This window comes from Bufo bufo, chromosome 1 (assembly GCF_905171765.1).
Source record: "Bufo bufo chromosome 1, aBufBuf1.1, whole genome shotgun sequence".
Lineage (NCBI taxonomy): Eukaryota > Metazoa > Chordata > Amphibia > Anura > Bufonidae > Bufo > Bufo bufo.
Genome location: NC_053389.1, coordinates 762,395,373 through 762,416,045, shown reverse-complemented (window position 1 = coordinate 762,416,045; position 20,673 = coordinate 762,395,373). Strand labels below are relative to the sequence as shown.

The following is a 20,673-nucleotide window of genomic DNA, read 5'->3' as shown; positions in this document are numbered from 1 at the left end:
CATTTTGCAAAAGGGGGTGGTGGTCTCTGCATTACACTCAGGTTTGGAGGGGAGGGTGTTGGAAGCTCAGGGGGACGCCCCGGCCTCCTGCCCCTCGGGTAAACTGTTTGTGCCAGAAAATTTACGACTGGAGATACTAAAAGAACACCATAACTCCACACTGGCAGGACACCCAGGTAGTAGGGCAACCTCTGAGTTAGTGTCTCGTCGGTTCTGGTGGCCTAAATGGCGCCAGGAGGTGTTGAATTTTGTGTCTGCATGTGCTACCTGTGCTCGTTCTAAGGTAGATCATACTCGTCCGGCAGGGCGTCTTTTACCTCTGGCCATTCCCAACAGGCCTTGGACGCACCTATCAATGGATTTCATTACGGATCTACCAGTATCAGCGGGGAAGACTGTTATTCTTGTAGTTGTTGACAGATTCAGTAAAATGGTGCACTTTATTGCTCTTGCCGCATTGCCTAATGCTAACACACTGGCTCAGGTTTTTATTGACCACATTGTGAAGCTTCACGGGGTCCCTTCCGATATTGTTTCGGATCGTGGTACCCAATTTGTTTCTAAATTTTGGAAAGCTTTTTGTTCTCGTTTAGGGGTTCATCTGTCGTTTTCTTCATCTTTCCATCCACAGTCCAATGGTCAGACTGAACGTACCAATCAAAACCTAGAGACATATTTGAGATGCTTTGTTTCCGAAAATCAGGAGGAATGGTCATCTTATTTACCGTTAGCCGAGTTTGCCATTAATAATCGTCGTCAAGAATCTACCGATAAGTCACCATTTTTTGGTGCGTATGGTTTCCATCCTCAGTTTTGTACATTTAGTGAGGGGGGGCCGTCTGGGATTCCCGAGGAGGAACGATTTGCGTCTTCACTTTCTTCAGTGTGGCAGAGTGTGCAAGAAAGTTTGAAGAGAATGGGTGGTAGATACAAACGTGTGGCTGATAGGAAGCGCTCTGAAGGTCCGGACCTTGGGGTGAATGACTTGGTGTGGTTGTCTACCAGAAATATCAAGTTGAAGGTTCCCTCATGGAAATTAGGTCCGAGATTTATTGGTCCTTATAGGGTAATTAAGATCATTAACCCGGTGGCTTTTCGTCTGGAGCTACCTCAGACTCTAAGGATCCAAAATGTCTTCCACAGGTCTCTGCTTAAGAGATATGTAGAACCTCCTGAACCATTGCCGCTACCGCCTCCACCGGTGGTTGTTGATGGCAGTCTTGAGTTTCAGGTAGAAAAGATTGTTGATTCACGATATGTTCGCCGCTCTCTTCAGTACCTGGTGCACTGGAAAGGTTATGGTTCCGAAGAGAGAATGTGGGTTCCAGCATCAGAGATAAAAGCGGACAGACTCATTCGGGCTTTTCATTATTCCCATCCGGAGAGGCCTGGTCTTGAGGGTCCGGGGGCCCCTCGTAGAAAGGGGGGTACTGTCATGACTGTGACTGATCCAGACAGGTCTGGGAGGAGAAGGTCGCAGCGACTTGCTACTCGCGATAGCTTGTGAGTTTGCTCCGTGGTTCAGGGTATGTCATCCAGGTTTTGCCTTGTGAACCTTTTTGTCCTGACTGGGAGTTTGTAGGCATCCTTCTCAGGTGAGTCCTGTCTGCCACTCCCAGATACTATATTAGTTTCAGTTTTACTTGCAGTCATTGCCAGATATAGTCCTTACTTCCAGTGCTACTCTGACCTTTGAAGGAGATCGTTTGATGGTGTTGCTGTGGAGCTCTTGTCCGGCGTGGACTGTCGTGTTTGGGATCGCCTTCTCTGCTCGTGACTGGATAAGTCTATCTTTGCTGTTGTTTGTTTGTTGCTGTCTTCCCCTGTTGTTTTCCTAGACGTGAGTGATGGTGACTAGCGCTCCCATCGGCCTTTCCCCAGTCCAGTCTTGTTAGGGCGACTGAGGGTTTAGGCATCCTGCTCGCCGCACAGGTTCACACCCCGTCTAGGTTATCAGGGCAGACAGGTGCCAGCTTAGGGTTAGTCAGGGGTGGCCATTCTATTTCTCATCCGTAGATAAGGGTCCCCCTTCCCCTTCGTCTGGTGCGACACGACTGCTGCTGGGATAGCGGTCGCGACAGCGAGCCATCCCTTCCCTGCACAACCAAGTGGGGGACAAAATCAGGTGTGCAACGCTATCTGTGACAAGGTCCACCTAACTACGGATACATGGACCAGTAAGCACGGTCAGGGACATTACGTATATCTCCCGAACAGCACACTGGGTAAATGCAGTGGCGGCTGGACCTGAGGCGGATAGCAGTTTGGCGCATATGCTTGCACCACTGCGCTTCTCTTTGCCTCCTGTTGCTTCCTCCTCCTACTCCGCTTCCTCATCCTCTACTGCCTCCTCATCCGTTCAGCATAACACCTTCACCACCAACTTCAGCACAGCCAGGGGTGAACGATAGCAGGCAGTTTTAAAACTTATCTGTTTGGGGGACAAACCACACACCGCGCCGGAGCTGTGGACGGGCATGGAACAACAGACCAATGAGTGGTTGGTGCCAGTGAGCCTCAAGCCCGGCCTGGTGGTGTGCGATAATGGGCGAAATCTCGTTGCAGCTCTGGAACTAGCCGGTTTGCCGCACATCCCTTGCCTGGCCCATGTGCTGAATTTGGTGGTGCAGAGGTTCCTTAAAAATGTCCCCGATATGTCAGAGCTGCTGCAGAAAGTGCCGGCCATCTGTGCATGCTTTCAGCGTTCTCACCCTGCTGCTGCTCGCCTGTCAGCGTTGCAGCGTAACTTCGGCCTTTCCGCTCACCGCCTCATATACAACGTGCCCACAAGGTGGAACTCCATCTTGCACATGCTGGTCAGACTGTGCGAGCTGCAGCAGGCGATAGTGGAGTTTCAGCTGCAGCACGCACGGGTGAGTCTCTCTGCGGAACAGCACCACTTCACCACCAATGACTGGGCCTCCATGCGAGACCTTTGTGCCTTGTTGCGCTGTTTCGAGTACTCCACCAACATGGCCAGTGTCGATGACGTCGTTCTCAGCGTTACTATCCCACCTATATGCCTCCTTGAAAAAATGCTTCGGGCGATGATGGAAGAGGATGTGGCACAGGAGTTGGAGGAGGAAGAGGGATCATTTCATAGGGTTTCAGGCCAGTCATTCACAAGTGGCTCCGAGGGTGGGTTCCTGCACCCACAAACGCCAGGTACACAATTGTCCAGCCAGGTCACAGTTCTGGAGGATGATGAGGTGGAGGATGAGGAGGAGGAGATGGAGGAGGAGGAACCGTGTTCACAACAGGGTGGCACCCAAACCAGCTCATGGCCTTCACTGGTGCGTGGCTGGGGGGATACAGAGGACACAGACGATACACCTCCCACAGAGGACAGCTTTTCGTTGCCTCTGGGCAGCTTGGCACACATGAGCGATTACATGCTGCAGTGTCTCCGCAATGACCGCCGAGTTGCTCACATTCTAACTTGTGCTGATTACTGGGTGGCCACGCTGCTGGATCCCCGTTACAAGGACAACGTACCATCCTTAATTCACTAACTGGAGCGTGATCGTAAGATGCGCGAGTACAAGCGCACGCTGGTAGACAACCTGCTGATGGCATTCCCACCTGACAGCGGGGGCACAGTGGAAGCACAAGGTGAAGGCAGAGGAGGAGGAAGAGGTCGCCAAAGAAGCTGGGGTACCACCAGCACCTCAGAAGGCAGGGTTAGCATGGCCGAAATGTGGAACGTCTTAGCAGGAGGCAGCATTTCAGCAACATGGTGGAGCAGTATGTGTGCACACGCCTACACGTACTGACTGATGGGTCTGCCCCCTTCAACTTCTGGGTCTCCAAATTTGGCACATGGCATGAGCTTGCCCTTTACGCCTTGGAGGTGCTGACCTGCCCTGCAGCCAGTGCATTGTCTGAACGTTTGTTTAGCACGGCTAGAGGGGGTTATCACAGGTTATATTTCCCAATGCTTTGTGGTGTACCCTAATTTAAACAAAAAATAAAATAATAAATTAAAACCAAAAACCAGTGTTGGCTACCTCCTCCTCCTCCTCCACCGCCGCTTCCACCTACACCGCCACATTCACTGCCTCCTCAACCTCCTACTCCATATGGACCTCGTCCTCCTAATTTAAACAAAAAATAAAATAATAAATTAAAACCAAAAACCAGTGTTGGCTACCTCCTCCTCCTCCACCGCCGCTTCCACCTACACCGCCACATTTACTGCCTCCTCAACCTCCTACTCCATATGGACCTCGTCCTTCTAGATCAAGATTATTATTTTTTATTTTTATGTATTTTATGTTATTTTAAGTCATTTACCTATCCACATTTGTTTGCAGAGCACTTGCCATGCTCTTAACCACATTTTGCTGCCATTTGCAGGCCTCTAGCCCTTTCCATTACTTTTTTTAGAGCCATTTTAGTGCTCCAAAGTTCGGGCCCCCATTGACTTCAATGGGGTTCGAGTTCAGGGTCAAGTTCGGGTCCCGAACTCAAACTTTTTTGTGAAGTTCGGCCGAACCCGTCGAACCCGAACATCCAGGTGTCCGCTCAACTCTAGATTTTACCCATATAGTTTTGTATGGATCAGTCAGGGTTAACAATCCTGACTTTGCTCTTGGAGTAGGTTAGGAGATGGACTTAGGTCTGCCCCTAGTACACGCTAGTGCTAGCAGAGGAAAAGAGACGAGCTACTTGTGTTAACTTCTTGGAAAAACTAGGCCTGAGTCCCAGGGAATCACAATCTCTGAAATATTTGCATTAAGAAAGCCATTGCTACAGTACTCTGGACATAGAAAGAACTAGAAGGTCCAGAATCTGCATGGCCAAGTATTGTAGTCAGTCAGTAAGGTATTCACTGTATAAGCCTAATAGAGACTTTACTGCAGTGAGAGGGACATTGCTAATACACCCTTCTGCACTTTGACACAGTTCGGCCAGTCATACCTTAATCCTGTACCCCTCAGCCTGGGAATTAGAGACAAGTTTTTCAAGAATAATATTGGCAGCCTTAGATTCAACAGAAAGAGAGGAGTACTAAAACCCCCATAATTGCTCATATCCATACATTGCTATTGAGGAAGATTTGCACTGTCAATTGTTAGAACTATGTTTTGATACCATTGGATGTACAACTCGAATTTTGCACTTTAGTAAAGAGAGACTAGTTTATTCACCAGCCACAGTACCTACATCTCCTGCCTTGCACCCCTACAAAAGTCATAGCACCAAGGTCACCCCAACTACAATTAGTCAAGAGCCCCAACATTACTGTGTGCCCCCAGGTAAGAAACGGTATTCCCTCCTGTCACTGCCAGACACTAGGAAGAGTTTAGGACTGCCACTGTGATTTATGTGAATAACTGTTGCAGCTAGAGCCACTACCACTCTCATCCTCCGTTCTGATCCTCCTCGTCTTGTGGCAATACATACGATAGATACTATTCTTTTTTTTCTTTTTTTTGTAATTCTATTTTTATTTAAATACAACAATACAAATCAGTTTCATCTGTATGCACAATTGTACAAGGTAAAGTGAACAAGGCAAAATACACGACATATTCGACAAGGGAACATATACTATAACATCACGTGTTATGTGCAATGTAAATCAGACAAAAACCAATAAAGGTTACATGAAAATCCAGCGTCTTGTCGTACTCATTTCTTTGAAAAGAATAGATATTTGAAAAAAAATTATCAAATTATCAACGGCGTCCCACCGTATAAAGAACGTTCCTGAGGAAGTAGCTACATAAATCTATTATTAGGGTGGGTGTGATCTATGCTGAAGCCTATTTGAACAACACTTTAACAACAAAGTAAAGAAAGATTTAGACAATACAGACAATGACACATCAAGAGGAGGGAGGGGGGATTACATTATTCTCTTGGGCTCATCTCAGGGTTGCCTAGTAGCCCAGTAATTGTCCAAAACTTCCCAAATAGCATGAAATAGATCTATTTTGTCCTGGAACATTGCAGTCGTGTATTCCAGGGTCCGGATTTCCGTCACTCTGGCATATAGGCCGGAGACTTTTGGGGGGTCAAATCGTTTCCAGAAGCGGGCAATAAGGCAGCGGGCTGCAGTCAATACTTGTATTAACAGTTTAAGTGAATGTTTCCTTATATGTGCTGGTGTGATATTAAGTAGGAAGGATATGGGGTCAGGTGGTATACTGCAGGCAAAAATATCACTCAAGAGAGTGCTGACTCTGGTCCAGACGGTGCGTATTAAGGGGCAGTCCCAAAAAATATGGTGTAGTGTACCCCCAGGTGTCCCGCATCTCCAACAGACCTTCGCAACTGCCGTGTTCATTCTATGGAGGAGATCAGGAGTATGGTACCAGTACATCAGGATCTTATACTGGTTCTCTTGGCAGAGAACTGACATTGAGGATTTCGCTGCTCTCCTCCATATAAGGCGCCACAGTGCGTCTGGTAGAGCTCTCCCTAAGTATTCCTCCCATCGGACCATGTAAGAGTGTCTATGAATCCGTTTCGGGAAGGGGGTCAGCAAAATGGAGTATAGCTCAGATATTAGCCCCTTCATATGCACCCCTCTTCTACAAAGGCCTTCAAATGCCGTCGGGAGGGAGACATTGAACCCCAAGAAGATAGATTGGGCAAAGTGTCTAATCTGAATGTAGAAGTAATTGGTCGAAGAGGGAAGGCTATATTTGTTCTGAATAGCTGAAAAGGGTAATAGGTCCCTAGTGAATGGGTCTACATAGTGAAAGACGCCGTGCTGAAACCACAGTCTTGTCGCTGAAGTGGTGAGACTCGCTGGTAGTAGTGGATGATATAGAAAGGAGGTCATGGAAGAGTGGCGGGAGACCAGAGGGAACCTAATACTACAGGTCCGCCATACAGATTTAGTGTTCCCTAGTTGATGACGTACTATATGGGCTAGACCATAGCAGAGAATTATGGTGTATAGGAGCCTGCCAGAGTCTCTCTTTCTGCATACAGATAGAATAAGGTTGCAGAGATGCCCAAGCTGTGATGCAGCGTAACTGAGCTGCCCAATAATATTTGATCAGGTCTGGTATTCCCAGACCAAACTGAGACTTTCTAGACAGGAGTACTGACCGAGGGATTCTATGGCGTCTCTCAGCCCATATAAATCGGAGGAGCTGGGACTGAACGGGTCTCAAATCTCTGAGGGGGACTGGAACGGGTAAGGTCTCAAACAGGTACAGGATCTTAGGTAAGATTGTCATCTTTACCGCCGCAATGTGAGCTAGGAAGGATAATGGAAGTGTTTGCCATTTGGCAAGGAGATCTCTAATTGCTTTATATATACATGGGAAATTAATTCTGTAGAGGTCTGTGTAATGGGGGGTAAGGTCCACACCCAAGTATCACAAGGAGTCCTCCTTCCAATGGAAAGGAAAGTAAAGTTTGCCCGGAGGGGGCCAAGTGCCGCCTGAGATATCATAGATACTATTCACTCATGTGAAGTTTCATCCCTTCCTTTTGGGGCGCAGAGAAAGACATGAGCCAGTAAAGCACTGTACACTTTTTCATTTAAGTGCTGCCACATTTTTGAAGTACTGTACATACTGTATTTCAATAGGACACCAACCTGGAAGTCCTGGAATGATAGCACCTAGTTATACAGCTCTATCTTTCTGTCTGTCTGTCTATCTATCTTGAGAGAGCCAAGAAGAGAGGGGAGGATAGGAGTGTTTGCAGCAATAATGTTGTTAGTAGTCACTCTGACGCTCCCCTGGGCCGTGCAGTGCTGGTAAAAGTGCATCTTTTCTACCCTTTTGGGGCACTCCCTGGGTTTGGGTTTCTCCTGCCTCAAAGTGGTTTGTGGTGCCCTTGATGGTGTTGAATTCTGATGTGCAAGGTACAGTTGATGTGTGAGGCAATGATGAGGCAGGTTTAACAGATGAACGGATATTTAATTGCAAGTGAAGTTCGGGCACATCAGTTACAGCTCAGACTTGGCATGGACTGACCGATCTTCCACAGTTTTGCAGTGTTACAGATCTTACATTTCTCACAGCTGTAAAGGTAGTTAGTAGGCCAAGGTCTTTCTCTACAGCTATCTTCCTCACACTGCATTTTTCTCTCTAGCTTTAGTATCCAGAAATAGGAGTGCACGCTTTACTTGAAGCTTTCTTATGTATCTCACTTTTTCTCTATGCCCATAAGTGGATCCACAATGTCCCCTGCTGAATGTGGGCCTTAGCAGATCTCCAGTCTGCCTCTATAGTATGTCCAGGCTCCTGAAGCCTTTTGTCTTCTGGATAAATCAGCTGTGGAGTCAATAATTGTTTTAAACAATCGCAATTTTGCACTCTCAACACTGGTATCTTCTACAGAAATAAATTTCGCTCTTTCTTCTCTCATAAACTGGTTTTATAGCTTTCTCCCCATATTCTCTGCTCCTCTGGCCGGTTGCTTCCCAAGGCTGCTCCCTGCTTCCACACACCCCACTACCTCACCCCCAACCAACTTACTCCTTCCCATGGGGAGGGTGAAACAGCCCCACCTAGCAATGGTAACTATGGCCTGTTAACTCCTTGTGCAGGTCACAAACATAATGCACATAATGCATAATACACATTTTTAACCCTTTAAGCAGTACACCACTGCCGTGGTAGTGGTGACACTGCATATCTATCTATCTATCTATCTATCTATCTATCTATCTATCTATCTATGAACAACAGATGATGCAGCACTCCAAATAAGATGAATTGGTTGTGGACCACGTTATTCATCCCATCTATCATCTAACTATGCTTTTTGTATGATGTTATTTTGTTAGTTCTCCCTCCAAACCCCTTCATATATTCCCTTCAGCCTGACCTCCATGGGAAGCACACACACACATAATTTTGTAATCTGTTTCCCAAAAATTCACGCAATGATCCCCCGCCACATACGAAGACATTAGAATAATAACTGGTATATAGTAGGTGGTGGCCCTGTTACAGATTTTGCCCTGTAGGCCTTTGTTATGCCCCCTCCTAAGCACTGGCATCTACCATTGGCTGAATATTTTCAGTATAACATATACATATTTACCAACATTATAGCTAGTAAATTTGGGGCATGTAAGCCCCATCCCAGGAGTGCAACCAATCTCAACTGATGCCCCCACTAATGTGCAGGGGTTAGATACCGTATATACTCGAGTATAAGACGAGTTTTTTGGCACATATTTTTGTGCTCAAAAAGCCCCCTCGTCTTATACTCGAGTCTAGGTCTGTATTATGGCAACTTACATTGCCATAATACAGACCATGACATGTTGGGGGCCAGAGAAGATGTTACTTACCTTTATAGCTGCTCCGGTCAGCTCCCAGCATGTCCGCGCGGCACCTCTGTTAAGCTCCCAGTGTAAATCTTGCGAGACACGCGGGCCGCGAGATTTACACTGGGAGCAGACCGCGAGATTTACACCAGCAGTAAGTACCGGCCCCTGCACAGCCTCCCCTCCACACGGACAGCCCCCCCTCCCCCTGGACATCCCCCCCTTCCCCTGGACAGCCCACCCTCCCTGGCCAAGTATGAAGTAGGGAGGGGGGGGGGGGACACAAAAATAAATAAATAAACAATCTGATAAATATAAATAAAAATTAAAATAAATAAATAAATGCCCAGTTGATGGGAGTCTGACTACCATATTGTTTTTCTTTGAAATAAATATTCAAAAACCTTTAACCTACTGATGCCTCAATTAATGTAATTTTATTGGTATCTATTTTTATTTTTGAAATTTACCAGTAGCTGCTGCATTTCCCACCCTAGTCTTATACTCAATAATTTTTCCCATTTTTTGGGGGTAAAATTAGGGGCCTCGGCTTATATTCGGGTCGGCTTATACTCGAGTATATACAGTAATCCCCACAGATTTTTTTTATCCTGGGACAGCCTGAATTTGCCAAGTCTGTTTATGAAAATTAGGGACCATCCCTACAAATTTGGGACTGTTGGCAACTACAGTGGATATAAAAAGTCTACACACCCCTGTTAAAATGTCAGGTTTCTGTGATGTAAAAAAATGACCCAAAGATAAATCATTTCAGAACTTTTTCCACCTTTAATGTGACCTATAAACTGTACAACTCAATTGAAAAACAAACTGAAATCTTTTAGGTGGAGGGAAGAAAAAAATATAAAAATAAATAATATGGTTGCATAAGTGTGCTCACCCTTAAACTAATACTTTGTTGAAGCACCTTTTGATTTTATTATGAGCATGGAACATGTTGACTTGGCAAGATTTGCCCACTCTTCTTTGCAAAAACACTCCAAATCTGTCAGATTGCGAGGGCATCTTCTGTGCAAAGCCCTCTTCAGATCACCCCACAGATTTTCAATCGGATTCAGGTCTGGGCTCTGGCTGGGCCATTCCAAAACTTTAATCTTCTTCTGGTGAAGCCATTCCTTTGTTGATTTGGATGTATGCTTTGGGTCGTTGTCATGCTGAAAGATGAAGTTCCTCTTCATGTTCAGCTTTCTAGCAGAAGCTTGAAGGGTTTGGGCCAATATTGACTGGTATTTGGAACTGTTCATAATTCCCTCTAGCTTAACTAAGGCCCCAGTTCCAGCTGAAGAAAAACAGCCCCAAAGCATGATGCTGCCACCACCATGTTTCACTGTGGGTATGGTGTTTTATTTGGTGATGTGCAGTGTTGTTTTTGCACCAAACATATCTTTTGGAATTATGGCCATAAAGTTCAACCTTGGTTTCATCAGACTAGAACACCTTTTCCCACATGCTTTTGGGAGACTTCAGATATGTTTTTGCAAAATGTAGCCTGGCTTGGATGTTTTTCTTCATAAGAAAAGGCTTTCATCTTGCCACTCTACCCCATAGCCCAGACATATGAAGAATACGGGAGAATGTTGTCACATGTACCACACAGCCAGTACTTGCCAGATATTCCTGCAGCTCCTTTAATGTTGCTGTAGGCCTCTTGGTAGCCTCCCAGACCAGTTTTCTTCTCGTCTTTTCATCAATTTTGGAGGGACGTCCAGTTCTTTTCTGCACTTGATGATATCTGTCTTCACTGTGTTCCATGGTATATCTAATGCCTTGGAAATTCTTTTGTACCCTTCTCCTGACATGCCTTTTAACAATGAGATCCCTCTGATGCTTTGGAAGCTCTCTGTGGACCATGGCTTTTGCTGTGGGATAAGACTAAGAAAATTTCAGGAAAGACCAACTAGATGTAACGGTCACGTACACACACACACAGGGGGGGAGGGAAGTGACCACTGCGCTCCACCCTTACCCCTGGCCCTGCCGACTTGCCTCGCGAGTCCTAATGACAGGGGACAACTGGACGGCAATCCCTAACTTGGAATAAGTGCAGGGATGACAGACAGACAAACAACAGGACGTGAACGGACCGAGTCAATACCAGGCAAGCTACAAAGTACAAAGGATTAAGCAAAGAATGGTCAGGAGAAGCCGGGGTCAAATACCAGGAGAGCAGAGAAGTACAAGAGGAGTCCTAAGAGAGTAGTCAGGTGGGAGCCGAGGTCACAATACCAGGACGGATGCGCAGTACAGGAGGATCAGGCAAAAGGATGGTCAAGGAACAGGATCAGGTAAGTATTCAGCAGTCCAACAGATAGCCAGGAACCTAGAAATTAACAGGCAACCTGTAGCCAGCAGGCTGCCTGTATTTATAGTGGGGAGTGAGGGTCATGTGACGTGGCCAGCGTCACATGACCGACAGACCAACCAGTCGAGCACCGAGTGATCAGCTCGGCGCTCAAGGCAGACTTAGGAGCAGGGAGCCACCCAGCTAGTAAAGCCGCCCTGGGAATGAGGTCAAACACAGATCCTCATTCCCAAAGCTAAGCAACAGGTCTGCGGGCGATGGGGGACCGAGTGCACCTTCGGAACCCCGTAACAGTACCCCCCCTTTTACGAGGGGCCACCGGACCCAAGACTTCAGGCGATGGCTTTTCAGGGTGTTCTAAATGAAATTTACGAACAAGTCTAGGAGCATGAACCTCCCTGGCAGGTACCCAAGATCTCTCTTCAGGTCCATACCCCTTCCAGTGAATCAGGTACTGCAAGGAATTATGCACATTCCGGACATCCACTATTTTAGACACCACATACTCGACAGCATCATTAACAAGAACCGGCGGAGGCGAGGCTTTTGATGGTACTACCGGTTCAAAATATTTTTTAAGCAGAGATTTATGGAACACATTATGAATGTGGAATGACTCGGGCAGCTCCAACCTAAAAGTTACCGGGTTAATCACTTCCGTGATCTTATATGGTCCAATAAAACGAGGAGCAAATTTTTTAGAAGTTACCTTGAGAGATAGATTCTTGGAGGACAACCATACTTTATCCCCAACCTGAAAGTTTACCCCCCTTGAACGTCTCCTATCAGCCTTGAGTTTCTGAGAACATTGAGCCTTTTCTAGGTTCGATTGAACCCGGGCCCAAACTGTGCACAGTTCGGAGGAGAGTTTATCCGCTTCAGGGTTAGAGGATGAGACGGACGACCCAGAATGAAAACGGGGATGAAACCCATGGTTACAAAAGAAAGGGGAGACCCCAGCGGAAGAATTGACACGGTTATTCAAAGCAAATTCAGCCAATGGAAGAAATTTCACCCATAATTGCTGGTCATCAGCAACATACGACTTCAAGAATTGTTCGACAGACTGATTAAGGCGTTCAGTCTGCCCATTACTCTCAGGGTGGTAGGCAGAGGAAAAAGACAATGAAATTTTACATTTTTGACAGAAGGCCCTCCAGAATTTGGACACAAACTGCACACCCCTGTCAGAAACAATATTTTCCGGGATACCATGCAATCGAACAATTTCTTTCACAAAAATAGACGCCAGGGTTTTGGCATTCGGGAGTTTAGACAGGGGAATGAAATGGACCATCTTGCTAAACCTATCCACCACTACCCACACTACAGTCTTACCCTCCGCCAGCGGTAGGTCAGTTATAAAGTCCATCGAGATATGGGACCAGGGTCTACTGGGAATGGGTAGGGGTCGTAGGTTACCAGCAGGGTGAGTCCTAGGTGTCTTGGACCTGGCACAAACCTCACAGGCTGACACATAGGACTTGACATCCCTAGTTAGAGTGGGCCACCAATAAGATCTGGAAACCAGATCCTTAGTGCCCTCAACACCCGGATGTCCACAAAAGGCAGAATCGTGACACTCACCCAACAGCTGGAGACGAAATTGTACGGGAACAAACAACTTATCTGTTGGGGTGGATACCGGTGCCAGATGTTGTTCCGACCTAATGCGAGCCGAGATATCCTGGTTAAGAGCTGCTAAGAAGATTTTTGCTGGTAGGATGGATTCAGGTGGTACCTCAGTAGGTTGAAAAGCCTGGAAGCTCCGAGACAATGCGTCCGTCTTCACATTTTTACTTCCCGGCCTGAACGTGATGGAAAAATCAAAACGAGTAAAAAACAGAGCCCATCTGGCTTGACGGGGATTCAACCTCTTAGCAGACTCGAGAAACATAAGGTTTTTATGGTCAGTGACAACAGTTACACAATGCCTTGCCCCCTCCAGAAAATGCCTCCACTCCTCAAATGCCCATTTAATGGCCAGCAGCTCCCTATTCCCTATGTCGTAGTTTCTCTCCGTGGGAGAGAATTTCCTGGAGAAGAAGGCACATGGTCTCAGATTAGTGAGGCTAGCAGGACCTTGTGAAAGGACTGCTCCTGCGCCGTCCTCGGACGCATCCACCTCCACAATAAAAGGTTTCTCCTGATCAGGCTGGATCAGAATGGGAGCACTACTGAATGCCTTTTTTAATTTTTCAAATGAAGAAATGGCCTCAGTAGACCAATTCTCCAAATCCGCCCCTTTCTTAGTAAGGTCGGTCAACGGTTTAGCAATTACGGAAAAATTCATAATAAATTTACGATAGTAATTGGCGAAACCTAAGAACCGTTGTAAGGCCTTTAAGGATGAAGGTCTTACCCATTCCTTAATTGCTAGTACCTTACCAGGATCCATCTTGAAGGCGTGAGGAGTCAGAACATGCCCTAGAAACAGAATCTCCTGCACACCAAAGACACATTTCTCTTGTTTAGCGGATAGCTGATTCTCCCTCAACACCTCTAATACTTGTCTAACATGAGACACATGGGATTCGAAGTCAGGAGAGAATATCAAAATGTCGTCAAGATAGACAATAACAAATTTACCTAAGAACTCCCTAAGAATGTCATTCATGAAGTTTTGGAACACAGCTGGGGCATTGCTGAGTCCAAAAGGCATCACCTGATATTCAAAGTGTCCTACCGGAGTATTGAACGCCGTCTTCCATTCGTCTCCCTCCTTGATTCGGATTAGAGTGTATGCCCCTTTCAGGTCAATTTTGGAAAACCAGGTTGCCCCCAGGACCTGGTTAAATAAATCCGGAATCAATGGGAGGGAGTATCTATTCTGGACAGTGATTTTATTTAATCTCCGGTAATCGATACATGGCCTAAGACCACCATCTTTTTTCTTAACGAAGAAAAACCCCGCCCCCATAGGAGAGACAGAAGGTCTAATATGCCCTTTACCAAGGCTCTCCTTAATATAATCTTCCATGGCCTTGCGTTCGGGCATAGAAAGATTATAAATTCGTCCTTTAGGAAACTTGGCCCCCTCTACTAGCTCTATGGTACAATCATAAGGTCTATGGGGGGGTAGAACCTCCGGGGTTGGTGATGAGAATACATCAGAATATTCTCTAACAACAGAGGGTAAAGTATCAGACTTTACTGAGACCCCAGCCTGTAACACGGACAGGCACGAGTCACACTTAGACCCCCATCTCACCAACTCCCCATTGGACCAATCTATAGTGGGGTTATGTAGTCGGAGCCAAGGCAACCCTAGTACCACCTCAGCAGGTAGGTTCTCCAGGACTAGAAGCGAACATCTCTCTGAGTGGCACACACCCACGGTTAGAGAAATCTCCGAGGTACATAAGCTCACCGTACCACCAATAAGAGGAGTAGCATCAATAGCCATGACATGGATAGGAGTTGGTAAGGCAAACATAGGAATACCCAATCTAACAGCATACTCAGAGTCAATAAAGCTAGCCGCTGACCCAGAATTAATAAAGGCCTTACCCGGCCATTTATCTACTCCCAGAGAAATCATAATAGGTACCGAAAGCTTACATTTAGAAAATTCAGGGTGTACCTGGTCTTTAGGTTGCCTTGCCTTAGGAGACTTGACAGAGAGGACCTTCTTAGGACACTGGTTGATCCAATGGTCAGAATCTCCACAGTAAAAGCATTCTCCACGTCTGCGGCGAAGATTCCCTCGGGTCATGCCAACCTGCATGGGTTCCTCGGTGGAGACCTCAGCATTGTCTCTGGGATAGGCCTCTGGCTGGACCACCATCTGGGAAGAGAACTGTTGTTCCTGTCGTCTCTCTCTAACCCGTCGGTCAAGTCGGACAACAAGGGTCATCATCTCCTCTAAGGTCTCTGGAAGTTGATAACTGACCAGAAGATCCTTTAATTTATCAGACAGACCTGACCTGAACTGACTCTTCAGGGCTGGTTCGTTCCATCCTGAGGGGACACACCACCTTCTGAATTGGGTGCAATAATCCTCCGCTGGTAAATTGCCCTGAACCAGTGCCTTTAGAGCCGTCTCGGCTACTAGAGCCCTGTCTGGTTCATCATAGAGGGTACCTAGGGCCTGAAAGAACCCCTCCACAGAATATAAACAACTGGCGCCAGCAGGTAAAGAGAACGCCCAGTCCCGGGGATTACCCTGTAATCGGGAAATGATAATGCCCACGCGTTGACTCTCGGGCTTAGAGGACATGGGGCGCAAACGGAAGTAAAGTTTGCAACTCTCCTTAAAAGAGAGAAACTTCTTCCGGTCTCCAGAAAAGGTTTCTGGGAGCTTAATCTGGGGCTCAAAATGCGGACTGGAGGCCTGAGGAGTGGAAGATCCTTGCCCTAACTCAAAAGAGCTGAGTTTTTCCCCTAACTCCTGCACCATCTGCGTCAGATTAGAGACATAGTCAGTCAGGGTCACCAGAGGATTCATAATACAGTGGTTATTGGGCCTGTTAATCTGTAACGGTCACGTACACACACACACAGGGGGGGAGGGAAGTGACCACTGCGCTCCACCCTTACCCCTGGCCCTGCCTACTTGTCTCGCGAGTCCTAATGACAGGGGACAACTGGACGGCAATCCCTAACTTGGAATAAGTGCAGGGATGACAGACAGACAAACAACAGGACGTGAACGGACCGAGTCAATACCAGGAAAGCTACAAAGTACAAAGGATTAAGCAAAGAATGGTCAGGAGAAGCCGGGGTCAAATACCAGGAGAGCAGAGAAGTACAAGAGGAGTCCTAAGAGAGTAGTCAGGTGGGAGCCGAGGTCACAATACCAGGACGGATGCGCAGTACAGGAGGATCAGGCAAAAGGATGGTCAAGGAACAGGATCAGGTAAGTATTCAGCAGTCCAACAGATAGCCAGGTACCTAGAAATTAACAGGCAACCTGTAGCCAGCAGGCTGCCTGTATTTATAGTGGGGAGTGAGGGTCATGTGACGTGGCCAGCGTCACATGACCGACAGACCAACCAGTCGAGCACCGAGTGATCAGCTCGGCGCTCAAGGCAGACTTAGGAGCAGGGAGCCACCCAGCTAGTAAAGCCGCCCTGGGAATGAGGTCAAACACAGATCCTCATTCCCAAAGCTAAGCAACAGGTCTGCGGGCGATGGGGGACCGAGTGCACCTTCGGAACCCCGTGACACTAGAGCTGCTGAATTTTATTTGGGGTTAATCAGAGGCACTTGAAATGATGGCAGGTGCATGCTGACTCCTATTTAACATGATTTTGAATGTGATTGCTTAATTCTGAACACAGTTACATCCCCAGTTATAAGAGGGTGTGCACACTTATGCAACCACATTATTTTAGTTTGTTTTGTTTTCTTCCCACCACCTAAAAGATTTCAGTTTGTTTTTCAATTGAGTGGTACAGTTTATAGGTCACATTAAAGGTGGAAAAAGTTCTGAAATTACTTATCTTTGTCAAAAAAAAATTACACCACAGAAACCTGACATTTTAACAGGGGTGTGTAGACTTTTTATATCCACTGTATGTATATATATTTTATCCTAATTCTACTTGATTCTGATCCTTGCTCTAATATTTGAGTCAGACTGTAGTATTATGATCATTAAAATCATGTCCTTCTTGTGGGTATATACAGAAGGATTTGCCTCCTAAGGGTTGCTTCTTTCTAAAGTTCCTCTCGATTCAGGGATAGGAAGGCCTGATATTTAGTTTCTTTTGAACCCTTATAGATGAGTATAAGGACCCATGACCCTCAGGTCTTTACCCCTTCTTTGTATTTGAACTCACTAGTTCCTCTTGAGGGGGGGAGCCTTTTGTCGCTTACACAATATTGACCTCCAAAGCTGCTGCAGAAATTACTTCAATAACCCTTGTTTTTTTTGTTTTTCATTCCATCGTTCATAGGAAGCTGAGAATCAACTTGAAAATGGCACAAAAATACTCAGTGACATGCTCGAAGAGTACAATACCTTGTCAACTCCTGACAGCCCAAATATTGGTAAAACTACTACAACCATTCTAAAAAATGTGGAGATATTTGTTATGAAGTCTTTTATTGATGCACCGAGGAACCAAACCATCATCACACCTCAGCTCGGTTAGTATATGTATAACTCCACTACCAATTATTCAGTGTTGTACTCGGGCAGGAGGAAAAAGATAATACAGTTGTGCGCAGATCTGCTTGTAATGAGAAGCAACTTCTCCCTGCAAATTAAAAGTTCAGTCAACTGTTTTGCTCTAATTTGCTCTAAATCTAGAGCTCCTTTTCCTGGTCATCATCCCCTATTAAATATTAAGGCCTTGAAGTATCGGCATCCCCAAGGGGCATGTTTTTCATTAAATTACTTTCCTATGGTGACACAGATCATGAATGTTAAGAACAGCTGGAAACTTCTGTATGTATCTTGGGTAGGACAGGCTAATCTTCTTAAAATGGTGATTGTACCAAAGATCTTATACTTCTTCCAAACAATGCCCATACACCTTTCCACGCTTTTCTTTCTGGACTATGTAGGAGGCTACTCAAATACTGTACCTCTGGTGGAACTCTGGTCATAGAATCGCACATACAAATCTAACCAAAGGTAAAATGGTGGAAAGCATAGGTCTTACTGATATTGAAGTGTTGTCAGTTCAACTTTCTGGGATTATAGATTGGCATAAATTTGCCTCTCCTAAATTATATGTTCCTGTTGAAAAAGCAGTTGCTGGATTCCCCCTCACTCAGGCCTTTTTGTTGACGCAAAAAAAACTCTAAACCTTTCTTAATGTCCTCACCAGAGCACTCCTACCAGTTTGGGAATCATTGGTCAAGTCTTCCTCCATATGACACGTCTTTCCCCTCTCATGGGTCTGGGTGAATTGCTTGGCCTTTATTCACCTTACTCCCCAACCTGGTTGCACCTTCAAAGAGGCCTGAATGTGAAAAAAAAAGGACATATCTTAATGGAGGGCACCCTCCCTGTTCTCCCGACTTGACAATCCTACTTCCCCTCTCTTCGCTAATCCCATCTGACATACACCTACTATCCCTTGGCTATAAGGTAGTTTTCAAGCTGGGTTGACTATCTAGGGAACTTACATGATTAGAATACCCTCTGGCTCTGCATTTGGCCACCACAAAATGCAATGCAATCGGAAATTACCATGTTATAGAGCAGGAAAAGCTGACCAGCTTGATATATAGTTTTCTGAGAAAAGATTTAGTAAAACCTGTAGTTTATACATTTATATATCTGCTTTTTCCACTTCCTTTGAACAGCCACTGTACAGAGAGCAGGTGTTATCAGTGACTGACAGCTATCTCTAATGCACACTTATATACACTAAATACAATCACTGGAAACCCCTGAATTTTTTTTTCAAGACTTATGCCTTGCACAGTTAGTGCACATAATTACCAGTATTGCTAGAATTGGGGTCTGTGCTAGGGTTAATTTGCAGAACTTTCATGAGGTTCTTTTACTGTCAATTGTTCTTTTTCCATGGATAAACGTTATGGCCTTTGTTAGCTTATATAGTTGGAACTCTATTGCTTCTCTTACATCGGCGTGTAGTGTTCATTAAAAAATCAATAAAAAAGAAATTTGCAACTATTTGGAAAAAAAACTGCAATATGATATGTAAGTTCCCACGCAATGTACTCCCCCCCCTCTCTTACACCTCCATACTGAGGATATACTCGTGTAAATGCCCAGCTTCTTACAAGGATAATATTTTTACCTTGCTATACTCTGCTGCAGTCTTGATACACGTATGTGAAGTCTCCTCAGTGTCTGTGTTTTTCTTGAAGAGTGGGATTGAGGTACTCTTCTACGGCATAAAAGGAGCATGCCCCGGCCGGCGGCTCTGCTCCTTACGTATGCCAAAAACAAAAATTCTGTTCACATGTAGCGGCTTGTGACGTCACTTTCCAAACTATAAATGCCTAAGAGGATCAAAAAAGCATCCAACGTGTTTCGGATAGACCGATATTGTCACGGTGTTCCGAAGGTGCACTCGGTCCCCCATCGCCCGCAGACCTGTTGCTTAGCTTTGGGAATGAGGATCTGTGTTTGACCTCATTCCCAGGGCGGCTTTACTAGCTGGTGGCTCCCTGCAACTAAGTCTGCCTTGAGCGCCGAGCTGATCACTCGGTGCTCGACTGGTTGGTCTGTCGGTCATGTGACGCTGGCCACGTCACATGACCCTCACTCCCCACTATAAATACAGGCAGCCTGCTGGCTACAGGTTGCCTGTTAATTTCTAGGTTCCTGGCTATTTGTTGGACTGCTGAATACTTACCTGATCCTGTTCCCTGACCATCCTTTTGCCTGCTCCTCCTGTACTGCGCTTCCGTCCTGGTATTGTGACCTCGGCTCCCACCTGACTACTCTCTTAGGACTCCTCTTGTACTTCTCTGCTCTCCTGGTATTTATGACCCCGGCTTCTCCTGACAATTCTCTGCTTGCTCCATTTGTACTTTGCAGCTTTCCTGGTATTGACTCGGTCCGTTCACGTCCTGTTGTTTGTCTGTCTGTCATCCCTGCACTTATTCCAAGTTAGGGATTGCCGTCCAGTTGTCCCCTGTCATTAGGACTCGCGAGGCAAGTAGGCAGGGCCAGGGGTAAGGGTGGAGCGCAGTGGTCACTTCCCTCCCCCCTGTGTGTGTGTGTACGCGACCGTTACAGATATCCTTCATCAGGGATATGGCTTGACTCTCCTAGGTGGTTCTTATATAAGCCTCTTTGCCATTTAACCCTTCCTTGGCTGGTATGTTTAAAACTCGACACCTACAAAAAATTCACAAAAATGATACCCACCCCCCAGGTAGACCTATTGTATGAGGCGTAGTGTGCCTAACTAGCAATCTGTCGCAGCATGTAGACCAACATTTACAACCCTGTGCCCAAAAATTACCAACATATTTAAAGGACACCACACATATATTGCAAATATCAAACGAAGTGGAATGGACGCACTATATCATTGGTACACGATGTAAAATCACTGTACACGGTGATAGAGAATAAGAAAGGATGTGAGGCTGCATTATTCTTTTTAAACAAAATGGGAGACATGCCTGGGGATCAAATAGCATTCATAGGGGAATGCATTTTTTTTAT

The 20,673-nt window shown here is 46.0% G+C and overlaps 1 protein-coding gene across 1 annotated transcript in view; it reads left to right on the top strand.

The window, feature by feature from the left end:
- The window catches only part of LOC120986221 (adhesion G protein-coupled receptor E3-like), a 205,694-nt gene that overhangs the window by 130,796 nt on the left and 54,225 nt on the right, over positions 1 to 20,673 (top strand). The window contains exon 11 of the mRNA XM_040414660.1: positions 17,471 to 17,663. Coding sequence (XP_040270594.1) covers positions 17,471 to 17,663 — 193 coding nt within the window. The remainder of the gene's footprint in view (positions 1 to 17,470; positions 17,664 to 20,673) is intronic.